Genomic DNA, 27,382 nt, shown 5'->3' with positions numbered 1-27,382 from the left:
AAGGAATACATCATTCACATTCGCTTGATTCGACGATACTAGTCTTACCGTTCCTATCAGTGTTGTATTGCGAAACCGCCGAATGGTGTTTACATGTGAATGGTACTTTAGATTGATACGCCGTGTTCGGCGTATATTTAATATTTGCGCAATATTCGACATAGAATTGTCAGAGCATGCGCTTCGGTAAGTGCCAAAGTGATAAGGAACACCACTCAATCCATGATAAGAAAATTGTAGCACTGCATTGATACCAATGGTCACCACTTCGTACACCTTCTGTAAATGGATGTTCATGCCACCTTTGTGACCTTCGTTGACCTTCAAAGACATTACTCTTAAACACCATTGGATTCGTCTCGATAGCCGCTATCAGAAATTAAGTACCAAACTATAGCACCCCTTTTTGAAAAACAAAGTTGACTTTCATATCTCTGACACGACCCCACCTACCAGCAAGACAACAACGTCGTAGCATAGCCCCCGTTGTCCCATGCAACATTTGTGCCACAAACTTTTCAGCTACTATCATACTTTCGGAATTATTCTAGGTGACAATAGATAGTGACTCACCCTGTTTAGTTTCAAAATACTTCCCTACTCATTTATAAATATTTCATGGAGCTTATTCTCACTATTAAGTGATAGTTAGATTAGACAAGACCTGCGACGTCACGCCTTTCACTGTTGCATGGACGGGTAATCCTATTTTTTTTTTTTTAAAAAAAGGAAGAAAATTTTAATTAGCAAAAAACAGTCTGACTAGTAATATGAACAGGCAAACTGCTGTGCAGTGATTTATTTCTGTGGTGTCACCGCCAGACACCACACTTGCTAGGTGGTAGCCTTAAAATCGGCCGCGGTCCGCTGGTATACGTCGGACCCGCGCGTCGTCCCTAGCAGTGATTGGAGACCGAGCGCCGCCACACGGCAGGTCTAGTCTAGAGACTCCCTAGCACTCGCCCCAGTTGTACAGCCGACTTTACTAGCGAGGGTTCACTGTCTACATACGCTCTCATTTGCAGAGACGACAGTTTAGCATAGCCTTCAGCTACGTCATTTGCTACGACCTAGCAAGGCGCCATATTCAGTTACTATGTCTTCTGTACAGATAATATTGTGACTCATGTACCGTCAAGAGCGACGTTCATTATTAATGGATTAAAGTTAAGTATGAAACTAATTACGTCCACTTTCTGAATTCTAATTCCTTGTCATGTACCAGACCTCACGTCGGTGTAGTCCTTCCCTCCTCACGCCACCGAGCGAGGTGGCGCAGTGGTTAGCACACTGGACTCGCATTCGGGAGGACGACGGTTCAATCCCGTCTCAGGCCATCCTGATTTAGGTTTTCCGTGATTTCCCTAAATCGCTTCAGGCAAATGCCGGGATGGTTCCTTTGAAAGGTTCAAATGGTTCAAATGGCTCTGAGCACTATGGGACTCAACTGCTGAGGTCATTAGTCCCCTAGAACTTAGAACTAGTTAAACCTAACTAACCTAAGGACATCACACACATCCATGCCCGAGGCAGGATTCGAACCTGCGACCGTAGCGGTCTCGCGGTTCCAGACTGCAGCGCCAGAACCGCGCGGCCACTTCGGCCGGCTCCTTTGAAAGGGCACGGCCGATTTCCTTCCCCATCCTTCCATCACCCGAGCTTGCGCTCTGACTCTAATGACCTCCTTGTCGCCGGGACGTTAAACACTAATCTCCTCCTCCTCACGCCAGCCTGAGTGAGCTAATACGCGTGCATTTCGGCCTCCAATCGTAACACGGTGTTGGCTCTTCTGCCAACACAACAATTTCTACTCATCATTTTTGCAGTGCAGTAAGAGCAATGCCGAGTTACCCGTTGCCAAATAAGGAACAACTGTAGAGCCTAAACGAACATTTTGAGAGGGAATTAAGATCAAGTTTTGATTTACAGACTTTCATATAAATTCATCAGCTGCAGTTTCCTAATAGGGACATATTTACATTACGTAACGGTTAACCATTGTGTAAGATACAATCCTGGAAATGGAAAAAAGAACACATTGACACCGGTGTGTCAGACCCACCATACTTGCTCCGGACACTGCGAGAGGGCTGTACAAGCAATGATCACACGCACGGCACAGCGGACACACCAGGAACCGCGGTGTTGGCCGTCGAATGACGCTAGCTGCGCAGCATTTGTGCACCGCCGCCGTCAGTGTCAGCCAGTTTGCCGTGGCATACGGAGCTCCATCGCAGTCTTTAACACTGGTAGCATGCCGCGACAGCGTGGACGTGAACCGTATGTGCAGTTGACGGACTTTGAGCGAGGGCGTATAGTGGGCATGCGGGAGGCCGGGTGGACGTACCGCCGAATTGCTCAACACGTGGGGCGTGAGGTCTCCACAGTACATCGATGTTGTCGCCAGTGGTCGGCGGAAGGTGCACGTGCCCGTCGACCTGGGACCGGACCGCAGCGACGCACGGATGCACGCCAAGACCGTAGGATCCTACGCAGTGCCGTAGGGGACCGCACCGCCACTTCCCAGCAAATTAGGGACACTGTTGCTCCTGGGGTATCGGCGAGGACCATTCGCAACCGTCTCCATGAAGCTGGGCTACGGTCCCGCACACCGTTAGGCCGTCTTCCGCTCACGCCTCAACATCGTGCAGCCCGCCTCCAGTGGTGTCGCGACAGGCGTGAATGGAGGGACGAATGGAGACGTGTCGTCTTCAGCGATGAGAGTCGCTTCTGCCTCGGTGCCAATGATGGTCGTATGCGTGTTTGGCGCCGTGCAGGTGAGCGCCACAATCAGGACTGCATACGACCGAGGCACACAGGGCCAACACCCGGCATCATGGTGTGGGGAGCGATGTCCTACACTGGCCGTACACCACTGGTGATAGTCGAGGGGACACTGAGTAGTGCACGGTACATCCAAACCGTCATCGAACCCATCGTTCTACCATTCCTAGACCGGCAAGGGAACTTGCTGTTCCAACAGGACAATGCACGTCCGCATGTATCCCGTGCCACCCAACGTGCTCTAGAAGGTGTAAGTCAACTACCCTGGCCAGCAAGATCTCCGGATCTGTCCCCCATTGAGCATGTTTGGGACTGGATGAAGCGTCGTCTCACGCGGTCTGCACGTCCAGCACGAACGCTGGTCCAACTGAGGCGCCAGGTGGAAATGGCATGGCAAGCCGTTCCACAGGACTACATCCAGCATCTCTACGATCGTCTCCATGGGAGAATAGCAGCCTGCATTGCTGCGAAAGGTGGATATACACTGTACTAGTGCCGACATTGTGCATGCTCTGTTGCCTGTGTCTATGTGCCTGTGGTTCTGTCAGTGTGATCATGTGATGTATCTGACCCCAGGAATGTGTCAATAAAGTTTCTCCTTCCTGGGACAATGAATTCACGGTGTTCTTATTTCAATTTCCAGAAGTGTAGATTGCTCATGATAAAGATCTCTTGAATTTTCAGGTGGACCATTATTTATATACAATCTAATTTACAGACAGTCAGGTACGTTTTAAATTAATCAGAATGTCATACATAAGAAAAGTAATTTGCAAGGATTTGTTTGTGTTCAGAAGTAGGATAGCAGTAGACGCTTCTATATCAGTATTTTAGAACACTTCTTTCAGATAGTTAGCAAGCGATTTGCTCTCTCTCTCTCTCTCTCTCTCACACGCACACACACACACACACACACACACACACACAGCAGTTTCCCTGTTAGGAAACAAAAGCATAAAAACACCAACTGTAGAGAATAGACAGGAGCTGAGAGGGAAAAGGACTTTGGAACATAGCGAAGTGGTATGTAAAATACGTGAATCCATGCCGTTTACAGTTAGATATAACGTGATGTGAAATAGAAAGAATGCAGCAAACCAGACTTCATTTACTAAAAGATGTTCAAAGATTATCATCCCACGAAGCATTTAGCTTTGAAGATAAGTTGATAAAATATTTACAACAATGAGGTTCCTTTTATTCTATGTAATGTATTACAGATGTAATTACAGAGAAGTACATCTGAATAGCGATGAAGTGACGACCTCTTGTGTGTACTAAAAATTATGCAACGCTCTGAGGAATAGGCTTCCAGTTAAGCGACGCTTTATTATCAGGACTTTCAGGACTTCCCCGGCAGTCACTGAAAACTGGTAGTTGTGTTTCACTTCACTCTGAAATAAGTATCCCATTAGAAGGCTGAGACAGCTAATGGATGACACCGAATTTTCAAGTACCAGATAAACGTTTGTGGGAACCTTAAAGGCCTCCCCAGTAGAAACTAACGGACCTTCTGTTGAGCTGGTGCCATGTTGGCGACTCTTCAATGCACAGAACAGAAACCTGGACGCATTCACGAAAAGCTGGTGTGTGAGTATGTAGGGAACTTGATGCAGACTGTGATTGGTGCCTCGAGTTTATTGAGACTGCCATGGGAACATCTTGTCTCGATACTGGTCGCCGTGGAGTGATTCTCTGGAGTGGGATCGAAGTGGTTGGCAGCCTGTAACGTCGAATGACAGGGTGGAGCTACTTAATTTCTGCCGTTTATTGTGCTAATGTGGAAATGAGCCCACCATTAACATGGTGAACTATGGGAAATTCAGTGCCATCAAAAACAGTATTGGGGGGAAGAAGAAGAAAACTCCTGAGCACGGGCCTTCGAGGGGATGGAATTGTTGGATCTGAGGGCATTGAAAGTGAAGAGGTGACTGTGTTTCAGAGTGGGCACTCTGATTTAGCGTTCAGGGAACATTTCAGTCTGTCTCCTATTCAGTTCTGATTCAGTCTTGCATTCATCCAAAGATCTGCTGTCATTTTGTGACATTCTCAGCTTCCTTTCAGTGTCGTATGGTTCTTCTTTCAGTCCACTTTTCCGACTGTGTTCTTGTTACCTGACCTAGAACTGCAAAAATATAGCTTGGATATCACCCATTCAGTTAAATTACTGCAGATAAAATTCACCATATGTACTCTGGGAGACAGGAAACGATCGATTTGGATGGGACAGCAGCTCTGTGCCAATGTCGAGTGACCGTTTCTCCTGCAGAACGATTACTGAGAAAACATCGCACATGATGTGTATTGAACTGTTCTCAGTGTTGCTTGTAAAGCCGCGGCCGGCTACAGAGAAATACGAAGATAAAAGCCACCAGATGTCTGTCAACAGCCACGCGGCACCACGCAGCCTCAACTGCAAACTGACAAGTCATGTCGGCACACCTTCGCCTTCATGCACGACTGATTTCAGCATGGCAGGTAAAATGGTCAATTCCTCGCTGCAAGTCTAATTGCTGAGCAGCGTCTTTATCGTACTAGGCCTGAAAATTCGGATTATTTGTGGAATCCAAGAACGGAATAAACAATTACTGTTACACGACTTTAATATTTGAAAGTCTTATATACTAGATAAATGCGACAACAGGGGATTACTTCATTGCATTTCTTCCCATATTCATTCTTTCAAGAAGGACAGTGAACCAAGGTGCCCATGGAGAGCTTCTGTGAAGGTTGGAGCGCGGGACGGAGTGAAGGGAGGCAGAGCGACTGCGGAAGTAAGAAGACGAGTTCTGTGTGAGTAAGTCAGCCAGTAGGAGCTCTGCTGCCGAAGTCAAGGTTTCAGGTTGGAGTCAAAAACTCGGAGCACTGTATCAGACAGACAGCAAGTTTAAGAGGGGCACACAGTCTGCTCCATACTGGAGAATTCGTCTGTGAGATTGTGTTAGCAATGGTTTCTTTAATTAACTTCCTATTTCTATCACGAAGCCTGGATACTTATAATTTGCTTTTTAACGTTCTGTTCAATCCATTCCCTTCCCTGCAATTTATATATACTTGTTTGAACTGTGTGTTTACCAGACTGGAAAACTCTGTATGATTGAAAAGTGTATTTACGTAATCACAAAATTATGAAACACCAGTCCTGCTCGGAGGCTTCGAAACGTAACAACATAATGCATTTGAAACTCACCCCACACCGTATCTTGCTGTTCCTGGCAACCAGGTCCTTCCTCAGTCCTTCAAGCAGAGCCCTGACAGCATGTTTGCTGGCGTGGTACATCGAGCACAATGGATCGAATGGCATGATGTGGCCAGCTATACTGGAAACAAGAGAAAGAAACAAACTTGTACTGCCTGTACTATATGGATACAGATTATACACTGTGTAAGTCGGCAAGATTTAACCACCAAACATGAATAATTTTGACAATTCGTATTTCATTTACTTAGTAGGGGATCGCATTTTTTAGGGGGCGGGAGCTATCGAATAATTAATCGTTTCTTGGTTGATACTGGGTAGCCTCATACTAACATTTCTGTGGAGATGCAAACTGAGAGAGTAATTTTCTGACAGAAAGACGAAAGTGGGACTTCATGGTCCCTGTGATCGACATGGAACAAGGGCTGCTGGGAAGCCAGTTTCATGGATCTAAAAAGGAGAATGCTGGTAGTTTACAGCCCAAGACTGTCGCCTCATCCTGAGGCCAGTGGAAAAGAGCTTCTCGTGATTGGCTGTGGTCGCTTAGCAGGCTTAGGCAAGATGATGCTGAAAGCATGAGATTGTAGAGAGTGCCATGAACAGCCTTTTGTACGTGGAATGCCTGCCGCAAATGCGTGCTAACGGCCGAAAGAAGTTTTTATGAGAAGGCCAAGCCACATTCCTGCTAAAAGACACAGAAACGAATTTGGTTAGTTCAATTGCAGATGGAGGAGGGGTCATAATATGTTCTAGAAGTTTCTATTGAGCTAAACATGAGCTGTAAGAGGTTGACTGATAGCTTCTTGATGTGTAGAGTGGAAGGCACTCAGTTTGTAGTGGGGGCTGTGATTGGCTGTAAGGAGAATACAGACTAACGACGGGAGGTTTACTAACTGGACGCTTCTGGCGGGGGGCGCCACTTGGTGGTGTCGGTAGGATATATTTGGCTACAAAGCGATTTTGAGAGCTCTCTGGTGAGTGTCGGTGGGTGAAAAACTTAGGTGGATACCGTTTTGAGACATTGCTGGCGAGGCGTCAGAGAACTGTCTCAGCATTAGATTCTAATGTGCTGATGTTGCCAGTAGGAACTCCATCATTCGTCTCTCTGTGAGCAGAGGTACGTACCTGTGCTCCTTCGGGGAGACGAAGTCACTACAGAGTGCTTCTTTACGACCTTACATTTATGAAATGTCTCTGCTCCTGGCTTATAAGGAAGTAGAATTCTTAATTCGTGTCCAGCATTAGACGGAAGTGGCCTCGACTCCAGGAGGTTGCAGACGCCATTTGACGTCCTCTGTGTAGTCAGAATTTTCAGCTACGCAACGCACTTTGTCTCTGCGACCAGTGGCAGCAGTTCCCAGATAATCGCTGCAGAATTGTTCTTCACAGAATTGAATTCAGCGATACACGCACCACGGCTCGGCACATAGGAACTCTTTTAACAGTACGTGTGTTAAGTTCCATTTCTTTGATCGCAGTGTCGTTCATTGTCAGTGCCAGTAAGGGTAGAGGCTTTCGTAACTTCCATGTTAATCAGTATCAGCCGCTTAAGTGTTTCCGTCGTATTAGCGGGGACGCGATTTCGAGTCACGTCATGAACGATTTGCGAATCGCCAATTTAGGTTAGTGAGTTGGAGTTAACGTTCTGTCTCAGTGAATGTTCACTTTGCATTGTATCTTTGGTAGTTGTTTTTATAATAAAAGTATTATGAGTGCCCGATTGTTCTACTCTTCCTAGAATTAGACTCCAGTCACCGATCTTGGTCAATTTAGAGTGGAGTATCGTCACAGCTTGGGGACTACCGCAGCTGGGGACTGTCATTGGCAAGGCTAATTTAATTCACTTATTCGGCGATACCACACCGTTGCCAACACGTCATTTACTGCTATCACACATAATCACACGAAATTAGAAGGGATAGTACTGGCACTGAAGTGACAGGACCCTTATGAACACAAGTCTGTATTTATCATTATTTTCTATCCTTAAAATACATAAACTTCAGTGTGATATTGAAGAATTTCCAGGTTCCTCCCTACCAAGCATAGGAATGAAACAGAGGGTTACGTGTGAGGAGAATGTTTGATAGATTCGACATGTGCAGGAACTGATACACCAGATGTGCTGTACATTTAGTTCCTCCGCGGAATTTTTCGTTGATGAGTATTACTAATGTTAGTTTCAACTCTGCAGCATGTTGTTGGTCGTAACAGTGAGCAAGTGACAGTATTTAGCACTACTGGGCAGTGGTTTGGGCACATGATGCGTTAGTACACAGATATAGCAAAATGCATGGAGCTCTACAGAGAGTAGGTTATGAAGATCTGTAGGTTACAATAACTGAGTGCCTTCGTTTCTATAGTTCGAGTGAACACAAAAAAGTATAACATGAGTTTTTTTTTTCTTTTTCGCTAAATGGTCCTACACAGGACAGATACGGTGCCTCGCATTAAAGTCTTCTCTATGTTGCGGACCTGAAACCATCTGTCATGCACTTCGCCAGGCCTAAGCGAAGAAGTTTTAATGCTCCGTCGATATCGGGGTTACTAGGGACAAACACAGTTCAGTTTAACAATGATCATGTTAGGAAATCAACGGTGGTGACCCTGAAGGAAATATTCTGGCTTGGGCCTTAACATAAACAAAGAAACCACAGGAAATTTTCATGGGTATCGCTGGACGGGGGTCTGAAATCCACAACTCCGCCTTTTTTAATCCACTACACCGTCTCGCACAATGCGAATTTTCGTCTTTCCTTAGATGCACGAGAATTCCACATAGTAACAGAATGCTACATTACTTTCACAGACGCCGTCTTTTAAAGGAAAGTGAAAATAAACCCGTTGTAACTATTCCTTCAATCGGGAAAACCGGATATAATGCAAATATTTTCTTCTGACAATCAAACGTCTTATCTACACCGGTGTCCAAAATTCAAGCAACAAACGGAAATAGTGCAAGATTGCGTTAATTTTGCAACAAAACAATATAAACAGGTGACAGTAAAGTAGAAACAACGTAAAAAATATAGAACGTAAACAACTGCAGCATTTATAACGGTAGACAAAGATGTTCTTCGTTTTTTCCAACTTAATGCATTTTCACACACATTCCGACAACTGGTCAATGTACTTAGCATGGGGTGTTACCACCTCTGGCAGCAATATATGTCTGACTAAGAGTGGTGATGCTGTGAATGATGTCATCAGTCTCATGTTGAGGCAATAACGCCAATTTTTCCTGTAGAGCTGCTCGGAAGCTTTGGAGAGTGGTTGGGGGATGCTGAAGTGATACAACCTGTCTTCCTAGCGCACGCCAGACATGTTCGATGGGATTCAAATGGGGGGAGCGAGCAGTATTATCCGCTTCCAAAAGAATATCAGTCATCCGTGCTTTAAAGGTCGAGCATTGTGATCCATCAGTGCGAGGTATGGGCCCACAGCACCTCGCAAGAACTGCACATGAGGTCCCAAGTTCTCGTCGCGATAACTGACATCAGATAAACATTGCCTGTTCAGTCGTACAATTTAATGAAGAGATGTTCGAGTAGTCAACGTAATCCCTGCCCACACAATTAGGAATCCTCCTCGATACCGCTGTCTTTCCTCAATGTTTGGATTCCGAAAATGCGTTCTGCGCTCCCATCAGATGCGTCTGCGTCGATAATCACTCTCCAGACCAAAAGGGGACTCATCTGTGCAAAGAACATTGGCCCACTGTGGCATGTTGATGGCCCTTCTGAGAAGACGCGTCAGAGGTACACATACAGCAGATGTCAGACAGTAAAGGCTTCTGTGCTGTAGCCTTCTACACAGCGTTTGCCTCGCTACAACGCGTCCAGCGGGTGCAGCGATGTCAGACGCCAGCTGCCATGCGCTACTAAGGCGGTCCGTCGTGCTCTTACAGCCAAATAATGGTTCTCTCTTTCCGAAATTACACGTGGTCGGCCCCGCCCTGATCATCGGGATACAGTTTCGATCTCTGTAAACAAGAGAACGATTCACATTAAGCCATCGGGGTACATTAGTTTGCGACTGCCCTGCTTCCATTCTTTGTACGCCTCTCCACTGCAGAGAGTCTGATTGGCGACTTCTCTGTGCCGCATTGCACCGTCTGTGGCAGTGTACACCACGACCGTAGATGTTGGACTAATCGACAAATACTACCTCGTTTGATGGGTGCTCTGACGTCATCGTTGGCGTGCTTGTCCGTTGACCGGAATGCTATCTTTTATGCAGATCATGATTGTACGGACATCTGTCGACATTTTGTATGATTATATCGTGAATTAGGCACAGGACGGGAAAATAGTGGTTTGTTGCTTTAATTTTGGACACCAGTGTAGACTGTGGAGATAAGAGCCAGCTTTCATGTTCGTTAATAAACACGCAAAAATACAAGAACTTCTAGCCATTCTCGAAACGTGAGACTTTGATTGGAAATTCGGCAACGATAACGCCCAACAACAACAAAACATAATCTTAATGGATATTTTGTAAATTGCGCAGTTGTTCAATTTTGCACCAACTACAAATCTTCTAGTGTTATCTTAAGATGGGTAAACACTACACTGTTTGTAACAAGTGAGGTAGTGTTTGTTCTTTTAGCAGCTATAAATATGTACCAATACTTCGAGAAAAGAGTATTCGGAAAACGGAAATCATTTTATTATTTTTCAACGACAGTACACAGTGATATCATCACCTGAAATTGTACTGTCCGAATTGTAAAGAAAGTAGCTAGTCTTCTAAAAATGAAAGCTAAATGAGGTGTAAAGCTAAGCCTAACAGGAAAAGTATCACGCACGTTTATAACCCTGCACGAAAATTTGCAAGAGTGTACTTACGAGATGACATTGCTTGTGGTTTTTCAAAGCAATATTCAATTTTTATACCACGAAAAATCGTTTCTAGTTATATAGCTGGGTAGATAATCTACAAATCCTGAAAAAAGTATATTTAAAGATGTACATTTTTCTGCTCTGATAATTTGGTGAACGTAAAAAACCGAAATAGTTATGATAGGTCTAAAAAAAAAAGAAAAACCAGAGTACAAGATTACAAATATCTGCAACCAAACAGCTGGCGTCAAATGAGGCGTAATGCAACAATTTATTTTAAGCTGTGTGGTAATACGAAGTTGGTTTACTAAGTGTAGTGAAAAATCATGGAAAAAAGTTGCTCGATAAACAACTCACCTTACTTCTAGACGTTGTCTCCTATGAGGGAAACACACTTGGTCCAGCGATCTGCCAGCTGTTTCATCCCATCAATAGAAATAGGTTCTGTCAGACTCTTCGAAATACTCGTTGACTGCGGCTGCAACGTTTTCATTTGTTGAAAATTCCTCCCCAGCAAACCAAACTTTCCAGTTAGGGTACCGAAAAAAGTAACTTGGAGCTGAGCTTCGTGTGCAAAGCAAATGAGGAAGCAGTTCAAAGCCCAGTTACACCATTATCACTGATGTGTGGGATGGAGAATTGTACTGGTGAAAGAGCACTTTTTTGTGTGCCAGCCTAGGTTTTCCTTCAGCCAACACAAGTGTAAAACGATCCAGGAATGAAGTATAATAAGGTTCAGGTTCGGTTCTACGTTTTCCCACCTAATCTATGTGGATTATTCCTTGAGAATCGCAATAAACAGCACGGCACTGGAGAATTCTGAACCAATCTAAAAAAAAAAAATGGTTCAAATGGCTCTGAGCACTATGGGACTTAACATCTGTGGTCATCAGTCCCCTAGAACTTAGAACTACTTAAACCTAACTAACCTAAGGACATCACACACATCCATGTCCGAGGCAGGATTCGATCCTGCGACCGTAGCGGTCACGCGGTTCCAGACTGAAGCGTCTAGAACCGCACGGCCACACCGGCCGGCTGAACCAATCTCATTGTACATTGCTACATACATTTGCTACATGATGAAGAGGAGTACTGTAATCCAAGAACTGTCAAGAAACTTATTACTTCCTCCCTAAGGTATCTCACGAAATGATCATCATGTCAGAGCTATCGCAGGTGTCAGTGCAGAATTCGAGCATAGGGCGGTTTTGATGTACCCGAAAGAATGATTCTCACACGGTAGCTGATGTCGACGTTTATCGGAAGCTAAGAAGCCCAATAAAGCATCTTCCCTGACAGTCACATGCTGAATGGCTGTATTTTTAAGAATACCTCTATACAGACTCACAAGACGAAAAAGTATCGCTATAAACGCTTTGAGGTCTAGCTCCATATGTGGATGACGAAGCCGTCGTCGACCCCCCTGTCCAGCATGCTCTGGACGGCCTCCCTCGTGCAGACGGACAGCCCCAGGACGTTGACGTCCAGTGTGTGCCGCCACACGGCTGTCTGTCCAGCTGGGAACACAGCATGCCGCCATCATAAGTCAGCCATAAAGCGAAGGACGAGGACTGCAGTGAAACCCTGTGTACCGACACATCATTCGAATTGCTTACGCTATTAAAGTTACTGACCCTGTATACAATGAAGCTACTCAGAACAATTTTGTGTGTAGTGACAGAGCATCGTCGTTTAAGCTTATTCTGTAATCCTCGTCGCAAGAAGTCGAGTGCACAATGTGGTATCTACGTCTTCACAGCCACTTTATGTCACCAGTATTATCAATTTGAGACGCTGAAGACTGTCTTCCACGGGTCCAACCTGTAGAAGTCGGAGGGTGTCACATCTGCACTGTGCGAAGCGTAAGAGATCTTGATCCAGTCTAAGAAGGTGCCAGATTAGCTGCCAAAGATTCGTGCGGTTTGGCATTACCATTGTGAATTGGAACCGCTTCCGTGTTCTTGTGTAATCTCTTCGTGGTAGTGACGACTTTATGCTTGTAAAAGGTGAACGTGTCCCTCGCTATTTACGAACAGCGGCATTACAGAAAATCAATAACTGCGTCCTTATCATTCCAAAATAGTAATTATGAATTTTTTTGCCGATGGCTACCTCTTACATTTGTTTAGTATTCGGAAGGTGATGCGCCGCATGTACCTGGACCTTTCTCATTCTGGATTATATACAGGGTGGTCGGATACAGTCTGAAAATCTTTTGAGGGTGTTGCAGTGTAGGCTGAGTTGAGAAATAGTTGTTAAGAAAAGAACTCGATACGTTGCGACGTTTCAGAAATACACTCCTGGAAATGGAAAAAAGAACACATTGACACCGGTGTGTCAGACCCACCATACTTGCTCCGGACACTGCGAGAGGGCTGTACAAGCAATGATCACACGCACGGCACAGCGGACACACCAGGAACCGCGGTGTTGGCCGTCGAATGGCGCTAGCTGCGCAGCATTTGTGCACCGCCGCCGTCAGTGTCAGCCAGTTTGCCGTGGCATACGGAGCTCCATCGCAGTCTTTAACACTGGTAGCATGCCGCGACAGCGTGGACGTGAACCGTATGTGCAGTTGACGGACTTTGAGCGAGGGCGTATAGTGGGCATGCGGGAGGCCGGGTGGACGTACCGCCGAATTGCTCAACACGTGGGGCGTGAGGTCTCCACAGTACATCGATGTTGTCGCCAGTGGTCGGCGGAAGGTGCACGTGCCCGTCGACCTGGGACCGGACCGCAGCGACGCACGGATGCACGCCAAGACCGTAGGATCCTACGCAGTGCCGTAGGGGACCACACCGCCACTTCCCAGCAAATTAGGGACACTGTTGCTCCTGGGGTATCGGCGAGGACCATTCGCAACCGTCTCCATGAAGCTGGGCTACGGTCCCGCACACCGTTAGGCCGTCTTCCGCTCACGCCCCAACATCGTGCAGCCCGCCTCCAGTGGTGTCGCGACAGGCGTGAATGGAGGGACGAATGGAGACTTGTCGTCTTCAGCGATGAGAGTCGCTTCTGCCTTGGTGCCAATGATGGTCGTATGCGTGTTTGGCGCCGTGCAGGTGAGCGCCACAATCAGGACTGCATACGACCGAGGCACACAGGGCCAACACCCGGCCTCATGGTGTGGGGAGCGATCTCCTACACTGGCCGTACACCACTGGTGATCGTCGAGGGGACACTGAATAGTGCACGGTACATCCAAACCGTCATCGAACCCATCGTTCTACCATTCCTAGACCGGCAAGGGAACTTGCTGTTCCAACAGGACAATGCACGTCCGCATGTATCCCGTGCCACCCAACGTGGTCTAGAAGGTGTAAGTCAACTACCCTGGCCAGCAAGATCTCCGGATCTGTCCCCCATTGAGCATGTTTGGGACTGGATGAAGCGTCGTCTCACGCGGTCTGCACGTCCAGCACGAATGCTGGTCCAACTGAGGCGCCAGGTGGAAATGGCATGGCAAGCCGTTCCACAGGACTACATCCAGCATCTCTACGATCGTCTCCATGGGAGAATAGCAGCCTGCATTGCTGCGAAAGGTGGATATACACTGTACTAGTGCCGACATTGTGCATGCTCTGTTGCCTGTGTCTATGTGCCTGTGGTTCTGTCAGTGTGATCATGTGATGTATCTGACCCCAGGAATGTGTCAATAAAGTTTCCCCTTCCTGGGACAATGAATTCACGGTGTTCTTATTTCAATTTCCAGGAGTGTAGTAACTACTGAAGGTCCTTGAGCGCACAAATTCAAGCGGCCCGCCAGATGCAGCTAGTATCAGTTGTTATAGCATGGAAGCCAACATTCGAGACTACTCAGCCTTCGGCTCTGGTTCGATCCTTACTGCCGTCCCGTGTCCAATTATTGTGTCGCTCTCTTGCTCGGTATTCGGGAAACAAACGATCATGTTTGGCGACACTGTCTCTGGCGGGCCTCTTGAATTTGCGTGCTCAAGTTGCAACGGCCTGATTTCCTTTTATCTTTTACTCGGACACGGCGCAACGTATCGAATTATTTCTCAGCACAACTTACCCTGCAACAGCATTACGTGCTATTCAGACTGTTTAGCACAACCCTGTATATTCACGTTTCGTCACTGGCCAGTAGATGGGATGCAAACATGTCTTTATTGGCTTCCAACACTTGCAACCTTCTCTTTATCAGTCTCAATCCAATATCTTCACACTTTCCGATATTACATTTTTTTTCCACTCTACGTAATGCTTTTGGAACGCAGACCATGTTTTTAGAAAGCTCTCAGGTTCTTAAACCATTGTCTGCGTAAATAGACTCGTCGCCTCGCTGAGGATTTGTGTCAATGATTTTAGTTTAAAGGGTCCCACTTTTGACACTATGAAACAGTACGTAACACTGTAATTCCTTTACTATCAAAAAATTTTATTTCATTATATTTCATTAATCTCATATTTTATTTTTCAATTTCAGTATTGCGTTTATGTTTTGATGGAATCATCATAAATCATTTGTAGCTGATATTTTATCAGAAATGTGCCTATAATCTAACATCCAATAAATTTATGAATTTAAACTACAAAGAACACATCTAAAACAAAACAAGTCGCCTCTAGTGAGAATATCGTAAAATAATTCAATCGTACTGTGCGAATGGAACCTGCTGCCTAATTGAAAAAGACTAAAACAAAAATTATTGAAGCAAGGTCTGTAGGTTAAAAATAGCTATAATACCAAAGCTATACATAATTGCTTCGTTACAAAATGGTAAATACAAACAATATGGATGAAGGAAGTTAATGCAAGTCGCATCACAGAGCTGCTCTGCTAGTACACAACCTTACACTTCCAGGTCTTTCACCTGCCTTGGTCCACTGTCTAGTAGATGAACGTTCGTTTGTCTCGCTATTTACAAACTGCGTTTGAGAATCAAGGTGGTTGTGCCAAACTTATACTAATGAATGCGGCAGGGAATTATTCCATTGTATAACCCTGGTTAAAAATGGATAAAAGTAAGAGGGTAGATGAACAAGCATTAGCTCGCCCTCTCGGATCAATCCAACAAGTAAAACTGCATTAATTTGGTATGTAGTGTCTCTATCTCTCTATTTGTTTAGTCGATTCCCACTCTCCATGAACCCATGAACTAGAGCATGTCGATTTCTTCAGTCCTGCATTTTCTCCTGCAGACTTTCCAGCTCCGAATCCATTACTGATGTAACGCCATCGATTCATCTCATCCTTGCCCGCCCTCTTCTTCTGCCTCCGATCTTGCCCAGCATTACCGTCTTTTCCATCGAATGGTGTCTTCTCGTAATGTCCCCAAAGCAGGTCTGTTTTTTTTTGCTTCATTATTATACCGTTTAAGCAGCAGTCAGGTTTTTATTTACTGTATTCATACTCTTTTCACTCCATGGAACTCTTAAGAATTTTCTTCCAATACCACAATTCCACGCCGTTCAGCCTTTCTTGCGATTCAGGTCTTACATCCGTATATCACAACTGACTATACAGATTTTTGTTGTAAAGTTACGTCTCTACTCCTTAAAACACTGCCAGAGTTGTAATTCCCCTCTCCTCAAAGCGGCAACGGTCTCTTGATTTCGTAGCTGCATTCAACATCACAGAAATTACTTCCATTTTTGCTCCTCCCGTATGCCATGAAGTGATACGTGAAGTTGCATAATTTTCGTTTTCTTGACGTTCTAACTCAGATCAGCCTCTGTACTTCCTCCTTTCACCTTAAGTAAGAGGATGTTTAACTCTCTTCCACCTTCTGCAACCGGCCGGCCGAAGTGGCCGTGCGGGTCTATGCGCTACAGTCTGGAGCCGCGTGACCGCTACGGTCGCAGGTTCGAATCCTGCCTCGGGCATGGATGTGTGTGATGTCCTTAGGTTAGTTAGGTTTAAGTAGTTCTAAGTTATAGGGGACTGATGACCTCAGCAGTTCAGTCCCATAGTGCTCAGAGCCAAGCCTTCTGCAACCAGTGTGGTGTCATCTGCATTTGTAAGATATCTATCTCAGCTATTTGTATTCCAGTTTATTCTTCATCTATCCCAGCATTCCTCATAGTGTCCACTGTTGAGCCAACTGACTTTGATCCTTTCCCGTCGCAAGGCTGAACTCACCTTGGTAGAGTTACAGGCATGTGTCATTGTGGGTGGTGGTGTTGGGGGAGGGGGGGTGGTGTAAAGTCGGAGCGGGGACGGATGGAGAATCATTCTGGGGGGGGGGGGGGGTTACTAGCGCAAATAGGGTGACTGACGTTTGATATGGGCTGATAGTTATGCCCGATACCTGGGACCGAGATTCATACTAAGCACTCCTTAAGAAGGTGCGTCTTAACATGTTAACGTTAAAGGCCGGCAGTATCAATAAGCACCATTCACGTACGTAAGCAATTGACAACAATAACTAAAATCTTAGGTCACATTTTAATTATTTCATCTGCCTTATTCTTTACTATGTCATATTCATTTGTTTAGGAATGACTGCACTAATATGAAAGGCAAGAATATAGGAATGCAAAAGCGAATTTCAGATAAATCCTCAAGCATTTCTAGTTCCCTGCAGTAGTTATTCCCTAATTATAGTCGCAAATTCTAGCTGCAAAGGCATCGTGCTACGCAGTTTCCTTCTTTTGATTGGTGAAAACAATTTTTGGTTTCTTTTCTGTATCCGTGCGACGTTGGGCAGATTTGATGGTCATAGACGAGGGGCGTTCAATAGGTAACGCAGAGTTTCTTTTCTGAAAGCAGGTTGGTTCTATTCAGGATTCTATTAAACCTTATTATTCCCCACTCTTTGGGCACAAATCCCAATTTTTCAACATTATTTCCGTTAAATATGACGGCCTCGCACCACCTCGCTGGGCTCGCTGGGAGAGGCAGTATGCTGACATGGTACGACTCTACTGGACGACGTCGGAGGCACTGGACCCAACAAACGTCGGGAGGCGCGAGATCCTGGCCGTAGGGTGGGTGAGGAGGAGCAGCCCAACGAAGTTCTGTACTCTCGGGTGCGCATACTTGTGTGAGGGCTTAGATTGTCTTGGAGAAGGAGCAGTTTGTTTGCATTTCTGTGGCGTCGAGCACACTGAATTCGTTCAGTTTCCTGAAAGTAACAGAACACAGTTCAAAGTTGATCGTTGCCCCGTGAAGTAGGGCAGCAAACAGAATAACCCCTTGAGAATCCCAAATGGCCGTCGCCATGACTTTATCGTCTGAGAATGCGGCTTTGAACTTCTTCTTCACAGGAGATGTGGTGTGGCGTGACTCCATGGACTGCTGCTTCATTTCCGGTTCGAAGTAATGAACCCATGTTTCATCGCCTGTGTGGTTGTTCTTACAAATAATTGCCTCAATCAACCTCTTAACGGGCAAGCAATTCCACACAGATGGTTCTTCGTTGTTGTAAGTCGGCAAGGAACCCACATCTTTCAGTACTCCAATTGGAGAACGACTGCGTATTTTATTGCGATCCGTCGATCAGCTCGAATGAGAGTGGCTACTCGTTGCAACAGATGAAGCGTGACAGCTGTGTGCGGCCGCCCAGACCGCGGGAGATCGCAAGGTTTCGCGACCTTATTTGCGATGATGACAAACGCCTCACCCTACGACTAATACTACTTTCGTTCAGCGCCAGGTCTTCGTAGACATTTTGCAATCTATTACGAATACCTGTGAGTCTCTGGTTTTCCGACGAAGGAAACTCAACAACAACTCTCTGCTTGCTACGCACTACTTGTTACAGACGCCATTTTGAATTCTACGTATGGCGCCGCCAGATGTTGAAACTTCATAAAACTAGAGGGGTGAAGCGGAAATATTCCACCATGTCCCACAGCAAATTCCGCAATTTGCCAGCCGGAATTGGATGAGATAACGAAGTGATGCATTACTTGTTGAACGCCCCTTTTATGTATCCTAAAGTTGAAGCCACTGAGTACATCAAGGTGGGAAAGTAGATTTGATGGAGTCGTCCATCTTTAGTACAAAATATAAGAGACTAGCGATGCACTGGTTGAAGTAAGCGAAGACGAAAATACGAACATAATGGGTGCACGTGAGGATGGCTGTTTGACTGACTTTAGCAGTGCTTTCCTTTGTTGTAAGAAGGCCAATATTTGTTCTGTCTCACGGCGAAATAGCTAGCCAAATGCAAACCAGTATTATTGCGGGTCCTATTTCACATGCTATCGTCTGTCCACTTAGTCTTGTTTCTTGAGAGCCACAGTTCTGTTAGGAATTTTTTGACTTAATTCTATACGTTTCGTGCATTTTGCAACTTCTTCCATAGCCGGCGATCTACCACTGTTCAGCATTGCTGCGAACAGTCGGTCAGTGCGCGACTAACAGGTGAGCGGCTATTTCTTTATCTTTGTGGTGTGCTGTCAATATACACTCCTGGAAATTGAAATAAGAACACCGTGAATTCATTGTCCCAGGAAGGGGAAACTTTATTGACACGTTCCTGGGGTCAGATACATCACATGATCACACTGACAGAACCACAGGCACATAGACACAGGCAACAGAGCATGCACAATGTCGGCACTAGTACAGTGTATATCCACCTTTCGCAGCAATGCAGGCTGCTATTCTCCCATGGAGACGATCGTAGAGATGCTGGATGTAGTCCTGTGGAACGGCTTGCCATGCCATTTCCACCTGGCGCCTCAGTTGGACCAGCGTTCGTGCTGGACGTGCAGACCGCGTGAGACGACGCTTCATCCAGTCCCAAACATGCTCAATGGGGGACAGATCCGGAGATCTTGCTGGCCAGGGTAGTTGACTTACACCTTCTAGACCACGTTGGGTGGCACGGGATACATGCGGACGTGCATTGTGCTGTTGGAACAGCAAGTTCCCTTGCCGGTCTAGGAATGGTAGAACGATGGGTTCGATGACGGTTTGGATGTACCGTGCACTATTCAGTGTCCCCTCGACGATCACCAGTGGTGTACGGCCAGTGTAGGAGATCGCTCCCCACACCATGATGCCGGGTGTTGGCCCTGTGTGCCTCGGTCGTATGCAGTCCTGATTGTGGCGCTCACCTGCACGGCGCCAAACACGCATACGACCATCATTGGCACCGAGGCAGAAGCGACTCTCATCGCTGAAGACGACACGTCTCCATTCGTCCCTCCATTCACGCCTGTCGCGACACCACTGGAAGCGGGCTGCACGATGTTGGGGCGTGAGCGGAAGACGGCCTAACGGTGTGCGGGACCGTAGCCCAGCTTCATGGAGACGGTTGCGAATGGTCCTCGCCGATACCCCAGGAGCAACAGTGTCCCTAATTTGCTGGGAAGTGTCGGTGCGGTCCCCTACGGCACTGCGTAGGATCCTACGGTCTTGGCGTGCATCCGTGCGTCGCTGCGGTCCGGTCCCAGGTCGACGGGCACGTGCACCTTCCGCCGACCACTGGCGACAACATCGATGTACTGTGGAGACCTCACGCCCCACGTGTTGAGCAATTCGGCGGTACGTCCACCCGGCCTCCCGCATGCCCACTATACGCCCTCGCTCAAAGTCCGTCAACTGCACATACGTTTCACGTCCACGCTGTCGCGGCATGCTACCAGTGTTAAAGACTGCGATGGAGCACCGTATGCCACGGCAAACTGGCTGACACTGACGGCGGCGGTGCACAAATGCTGCGCAGCTAGCGCCATTCGACGGCCAACACCGCGGTTCCTGGTGTGTCCGCTCTGCCGTGCGTGTGATCATTGCTTGTACAGCCCTCTCGCAGTGTCCGGAGCAAGTATGGTGGGTCTGACACACCGGTGTCAATGTGTTCTTTTTTCCATTTCCAGGAGTGTATACCACATGTGAAGATAACAGTCTACGTACATACGCACTGACACAAAACTTTTCTCTCCCGCCTATCATGTGAATTACAGCAAGCAATCGGTACGAAGCGCAAAGCGTGCACATTAGACGTAATGCGAGATCTCTATTCGCCTCTGCTCCCTGCCTGTCACACCCTCCCCCCCCCCCCCCCTCCCGCCTCCCTCCGCACTGAACGTTCGCCTCTGCTCACGGAACGAGAAAGAGGGAACACATTGTAGTTGTACACTCTGCAAGTGACATCACTTAATTCTGGTTGACGTATTTAATTTTGGAGTTATAGTTCAAAATAATTTAGACTGTAAATCTTTCACTTCTGTTGTACTCACTTGTTTCCCATATCAGGCTCTGTCTCAAATACGTATTTACATCAAAAAGAGCTATAATTATGTGTGGTATGTGAAAATAAGACGTCAAGGACTAATGACCGCCTGTAACTAGAAGATGGGGCGCTGTCTTTCTTGTTTCTTCGTCACTACTTCTACAGGGTTATCACAAAGTCCCATTAACCCCTATGTATTGCAGGGAAGCTACGTTGTTCTCTTTTTCTTGTAGGCCGTCACATATATCTAAATCATGGCTGATGAGCGCACTTGCACCATCTAGGAACGGATCGTGATGAGCATGTGTGTTCACGAACGACCTCATACAGCAAAATCAATAAGAAATATTCGTCTAGATTTCAATGCAATGTTTCATAAATATTCCCTACCAAACCTAACAATTTTACGGTGTGAGAAACACCAATTTCATCTCAATGTATAAAACATGAGATGCGATCAGGAAGACTATAAATACTAATGCAAAATTATCTGGAGGATGCAGTGTCTGTCGAACGTTCGCTAAAAGAAATCAATTCGTAAGCGGTCATTGGAATTGGGAGTTCCATACTCTACATTACAAAATCATATGAGGAATGATTACAAGCTAAAGGCATTCAAACCTTCGTTTGCCAAGGAAATGAATGGTAACGACACCCGAAAAGTCATTAGGCTTGTGTGGGGGTGAATGCTTGATGACTTAGCAACTATTCCTTCAAGGCACAAATTGTTTTTCTCGGACAAGTGTGTAATATATCGCAGTGCAAGAGCCAGAAACGATTCAGGAGTAAAGAAGACCAATATTTTTATGACGAACTTGAACACAACCCACCATATGTCATGACATTGGCTGCAATGTCTGTAACCCACTTGGTAGCTCCATATTTCTTCAACGGTTCTGTGAATCACACTGCGTATCTCACCATGTTACGCGATTTGTTTATTCCGTATCTGTAAGATCTGGGACTGCTCGGTCGTATGTGGTTTCAGCAGGATAGGGCACCAGTCCATTCTGTTATCGCCATTAGAGAAAGCTTCAATGGGACATTTCATTACAAACGGACTGGATGTCGTTCTGTCCATTCGCGTGTACCTTTGGAGTGGCCGCTTCGAAGTCCTGATCTGTCATCCTGTGTGCAAAGCGTTTTATGGGGTTCATTAAGCCGAAGGTTTCTGTCACACGCTGCGAGACAGATGAATTCTGTTCCACGTACGTTTACTGCCATCATGTCAGCAATTTGGAGAATTTCACATCTTACATGTAAGACATCATACTGTGTTGTGAAAACCATGGCGTACACAGACACCCTGGAATAAATAATTAAGAACAGTCACACAACCTCAAAGTTGTCCTCTGTCATGTTTCCATATAAACACGCCATCTAAGAATATACGGACATGCCATAGGGGGAATGGGACTTCCGAGTAATCCATGCTTCAAAATTCGAAGCTGAATGACGGCTCAGCCTTTTTTTTTTTTTTGTCATCAGTCTACTGACTGGTTTGATGCGGCCCGCCACGAATTCCTTTCCTGTGCTAATCTCTTCATCTCAGAGTAGCACTTGCAACCTACGTCCTCAATTATTTGCTTGACGTATTCCAATCTCTGTCTTCCTCTACAGTTTTTGCCCTCTACAGCTCCCTCTAGTACCATGGAAGTCATTCCCTCATGTCTTAGCAGATGTCCTGTCATCCTGTCCCTTCTCCTTATCAGTATTTTCCACATATTCCTTTCCTCTCCGATTCTGCGTAGAACCTCCTCATTCCTTACCTTATCAGTCCACCTAATTTTCAACATTCATCTATAGCACCACATCTCAAACGCTTCGATTCTCTTCTGTTCCGGTTTTCCCACAGTCCATGTTTCACTACCATACAATGCTGTACTCCAGACGTAAATCCTCAGAAATTTCTTCCTCAAATTAAGGCCGGTATTTGATATTAGTAGACTTCTCGTGGCCAGAAATGCCTTTTTTGCCATAGCGAGTCTGCTTTTGATGTCCTCCTTGCTCCGTCCGTCATTGGTTATTTTACTGCCTAGGTAGCAGACTTCCTTAACTTCATTGACTTCGTGACCATCAATCCTGATGTTAAGTTTCTCGCTGTTCTCATTTCTACTACTTCTCATTACCTTCGTCTTTCTCCGATTTACTCTCAAACCATACTGTGTACTCATTAGACTGTTCATTCCGTTCAGCAGATCATTTAATTCTTCTTCACTTTTACTCAGGATAGCAATGTCATCAGCGAATCGTATCATTGATATCCTTTCACCTTGTATTTTAATTCCACTCCTGAACCTTTCTTTTATTTCCATCATTGCTTCCTCGATGTACAGATTGAAGAGTAGGGGCGAAAGGTTATAGCCTTGTCTTACACCCTTCTTAATACGAGCACTTCGTTCTTGATCGTCCACTCTTATTATTCCCTCTTGGTTTTTGTACGTATTGAATATGATCCGTCTCTCCCTATAGCTTAACCCTACTTTTTTCAGAATCTCGAACAGCTTGCACCATTTTATATTGTCGAACGCTTTTTCCAGGTCGACAAATCCTATGAAAGTGTCTTGATTTTTCGTTAGCCTTACTTCCATTATTAGCCGTAATGTCAGAATTGCCTCTCTCGTCCCTTTACTTTTCCTAAAGCCAAACTGATCGTCACCTAGCGCATTCTCAATTTTCTTTTCCATTCTTCTGTATATTATTCTTGTAAGCAGCTTCGATGCATGAGCTGTTAAGCTGATTGTGCGATAATTCTAGCACTTGTCAGCTCTTGCCATCTTCGGAATTGTGTGGATGATGCTTTTCCGAAAGTCAGATGGTATGTCGCCAGACATATTCTACACACCAACGTGAATAGTCGTTTTGTGGCCACTTCCCCAAATGATTTTAGAAATTCTGATGGAATGTTATCTATCCCTTCTGCCTTATTTGACCGTAAGTCCTCCAAAGCTCTTTTAAATTCCGATTCTAATACTGCATCCCCTATCTCTTCTAAATCGACTCCTGTTTCTTCTTCTATCACATCAGACAAATCTTCACCCTCATAGAGGCTTTCAATGTATTCTTTCCACCTATCTGCTCTCTCCTCTGCATTTAACAGTGGAATTCCCGTTGCACCCTTAATGTTACCACCGTTGCTTTTAATGTCACCAAAGGTTGTTTTGACTTTCCTGTATGCTGAGTCTGCCCTTCCGACAATCATATCTTTTTCGATGTCTTCACATTTTTCCTGCAGCCATTTCTACTTAGCTTCCCTGCACTTCCTATTTATTTCATTCCTCAGTGACTTGTATTTCTGTATTCCTGATTTTCCCGAAACATGTTTGTACTTCCTCCTTTCATCAATCAACTGAAGTATTTCTTCTGTTACCCATGGTTTCTTCGCAGATACCTTCTTTGTACCTATGTTTTCCTTCCCAACTTCTGTGATGGCCCTTTTTAGAGATGTCCATTCCTCTTCAACTGTACTGCCTACTGCGCTGTTCTTTATTGCTGTATCTATAGCGTTAGACAACTTCAAACGTATCTCGTCATTCCTTAGTACTTCCGTATCCCACTTCTTTGCGTATTGATTCTTCCTGACTAATGTCTTGAACTTCAGCCTACTCTTCATCACCAATATATTGTGATCTGAGTCTATATCTGCTCCTGGGTACGCCTAACAATCCAGTTTCTGATTTCGGAATCTCTGTCTGACCATGATGTAATCTAATTGAAATCTTCGCGTATCTCCCAGCATTTTCCAAGTATACCTCCTCCTCTTGTGATTCTTGAACAGGGTATTCGCTATTACTAGCTGAAACTTGTTACAGAACTCAATTAGGCTTTCTCCTCTTTCATTCCTTGTCCCAAGTCCATATTCTCCTGTAACCTTTTCTTCTACTCCTTCTCCTACAACTGCATTCCAGTCGCCCATGACTAATAGATTTTCGTCCCCCTTTACATACTGCATTACCCTTTCATTATCCCCATACACTTTCTCTATCTGTTCATCTTCAGTTTGCGACGTTGGCATGTATACCTGAACTATCGTTGTCGGTGTTGGTCTGCTGTCGATTCTGATTAGAACAACCCGGTCACTGAACTGTTCACAGTAACACACCCTCTGCCCTACCTTCCTATTCATAACGAATCCTACACCTGTTATACCATTTTCTGCTGCTGTTGGTATTACCCGATGCTCATCTGACCAGAAATCCTTGTCTTCCTTCCACTTCACTGACCCCTGCTATATCTAGATTGAGCATTTACATTTCCCTTTTCAGATTTTCTAGTTTCCCTACCACGTTCAAGCTTCTGACATTCCACGCCCCGACTCGTAGAACGTTATCCTTTCGTTGATTATTCAATCTTTTTCTCATGGTGACCTCCCCCTTGACAGTCCCCTCCCGGAGATCCGAATGCGGGACTATTCCGGAATCTTTTGCCAATGGAGAGATCATCATGACACTTCTTGAATTGCAGGCCACATGTCCTGTGGATACACGTTACGTGTCTTTAATGCAGTGGTTTCCATTGCCTTCTGCATCCTCATGTCGTTGATCATTGCTGATTCTTCCGCCTTTAGGGGCAATTTCCCACCCCTCGGACAAGAGAGTGCCCTGAACCTCTATCCGCTCCTCCGCACTCTTTGACAAGGCCGTTGGCAGAATGAGGCTGACTTCTTATGCCGGAAGTCTTCGGCCGCCAATGCTGATTATTTATCAAAATTTAGGCAGTGGCGGGGATCGAACCCGGGACCGAAGACGTTTTGCTTATGAAACAAAGACGCTACCCCTAGAGCATGAAACGAATTTTTTCCACAAATTATTAATAAAAAGGATTTTTCTTCACTTGCGAAGATTTCCAATCACAAAGTAACCATAACATTTTTCCTCACGTACGCTTAAAAATAATATTTGACCGGGGAAAACATCTGAAAACCTATCACGAGCTTCTAGAATCCATTGCACGCAGAGTCGCCGCTCATTTGCTTTCCAAATGTGGACCAACAGACTTTTAAGTAATTGATCATTATGTTTTGGCTCATCAGTGTGTATAAAATAATAAGATTTTACCAATTGTTGGGAAGGCATCGAGAAAAGCAATAGCTATCTGAGATCAGATATAATAAAACCGAATGGCAGTTTATTCTAGCTATAGTAACGCTATATTAATCAGTGTCGTCTACCACGATAACAGACTAGGCCTGTACAGCACACGCCTTGGAGACTCATTCAAACCCCAGACAGGTCAGCCCAATGTTGCGCCGCTACTGCCGCTGTTAATCAATGGACGACAGCCTTCAGTGACATGAAATGTATTCGCAGTTGCGATTATGGGCAACCATCAGCTGTGTAATGGAATGATTGTAACTGTCGTTGTACGGATATTACTACAGATCAGAACGATACAGAGTAGCAGATGGGCGTTATCTGAAGCTAATTCCACAGATTCGAATACTGTAATACGCTGATATCTCACTCATACCGCAGCACTACAGTTACTGTAATTGTCAGCCTGTGTCCCAGTTCGAGGTAGTTCCTGCTTATACGTATATAGGACGAAATTAGGCCTCCCTCGTGTGTGTGTGTGTGTGTGTGTGTGTCTGTGTGTGTGTGTGTGTGTGTGTGTGCTAAGAGATTCCTCCTGTTTATTTTTCGTTCAAATTCCGTGAGCTGTGAACAACAGCTACGTGTCCTATCGCTAATCTCAACAACTGGTTTATCTCGCAGTGTGTTTGCCGTTTCAACATGGCATTGCCTTATCTGCCCGCCTGTGAACGCCTAATACTATTAGTTTTCTTTGGCTACGTAGTCTATAGCTGGGCTCATGACAGGGCTTTCCGCCACACGCTGTCTTTGCTATTTCATCATGGAACTGCCTCATCTGCCATCTTGGAACGTCGTAGACGTCTGGTTTGCTTTCAGCATTTTCCCAGAGTAGCGTATGATTCTTTTCTTTGTTGTACCTGCTGCCTCTTTTCCTCTTTCATTGACTGGGCGTATCAAACTTAGTGAACTGAACAGTGCTTTATCGAAAATTGTGTCAGTATTGTGTGACAGCTTTACTTCTTATGCTACACGCAATTTGTACAACAAAAATGAGTAGTGGTTGCTTCTGTGAAGGTGCGCTAGTGCGATCGTACTGGCGCCATTTCTGCGCGCGTTCCATCGATTCTGGCCCTCGTCATATCATCTTTGCTTGGTTGAGTGTTACCTCTGGAGCTGTGAAGTAAGGAGTGGTGTATGGAAGTCGCATCTGGACGGGTGTGTCTGAGTAGCTGGCGTACTGACGAATGCAGAGAGTTGAAACCGTTGACCGTTGGTTCGTAGGTCCCGCCTTTTCATGTAGCGTTTACCGTTGGTGCCGGTGAGCTGAGGGGGCAAAGAGCGGCTCTCGTCACGAAATGCATCAGTTAATTGTGG

The 27,382-nt window shown here is 45.6% G+C and overlaps 1 protein-coding gene across 1 annotated transcript in view; it reads right to left on the bottom strand.

Annotated features, from left to right (window-relative positions):
• LOC126230336 (dehydrogenase/reductase SDR family member 11-like) overlaps positions 1 to 27,382 on the bottom strand; it is a 183,631-nt gene that overhangs the window by 134,840 nt on the left and 21,409 nt on the right. Inside the window, exons 4-5 of the mRNA XM_049942395.1 lie at positions 12,222 to 12,344; positions 5,975 to 6,111 (exon numbers count right to left, since the gene is read on the bottom strand). Of these exons, the coding sequence (XP_049798352.1) occupies positions 5,975 to 6,111; positions 12,222 to 12,344 (260 nt within the window). The remainder of the gene's footprint in view (positions 1 to 5,974; positions 6,112 to 12,221; positions 12,345 to 27,382) is intronic.

This window comes from Schistocerca nitens, unplaced genomic scaffold (assembly GCF_023898315.1).
Source record: "Schistocerca nitens isolate TAMUIC-IGC-003100 unplaced genomic scaffold, iqSchNite1.1 HiC_scaffold_380, whole genome shotgun sequence".
Taxonomy (NCBI): domain Eukaryota; kingdom Metazoa; phylum Arthropoda; class Insecta; order Orthoptera; family Acrididae; genus Schistocerca; species Schistocerca nitens.
Note: the sequence above shows the minus strand (reverse complement) of the source record. Positions and strands in the feature narration are given on the sequence as shown.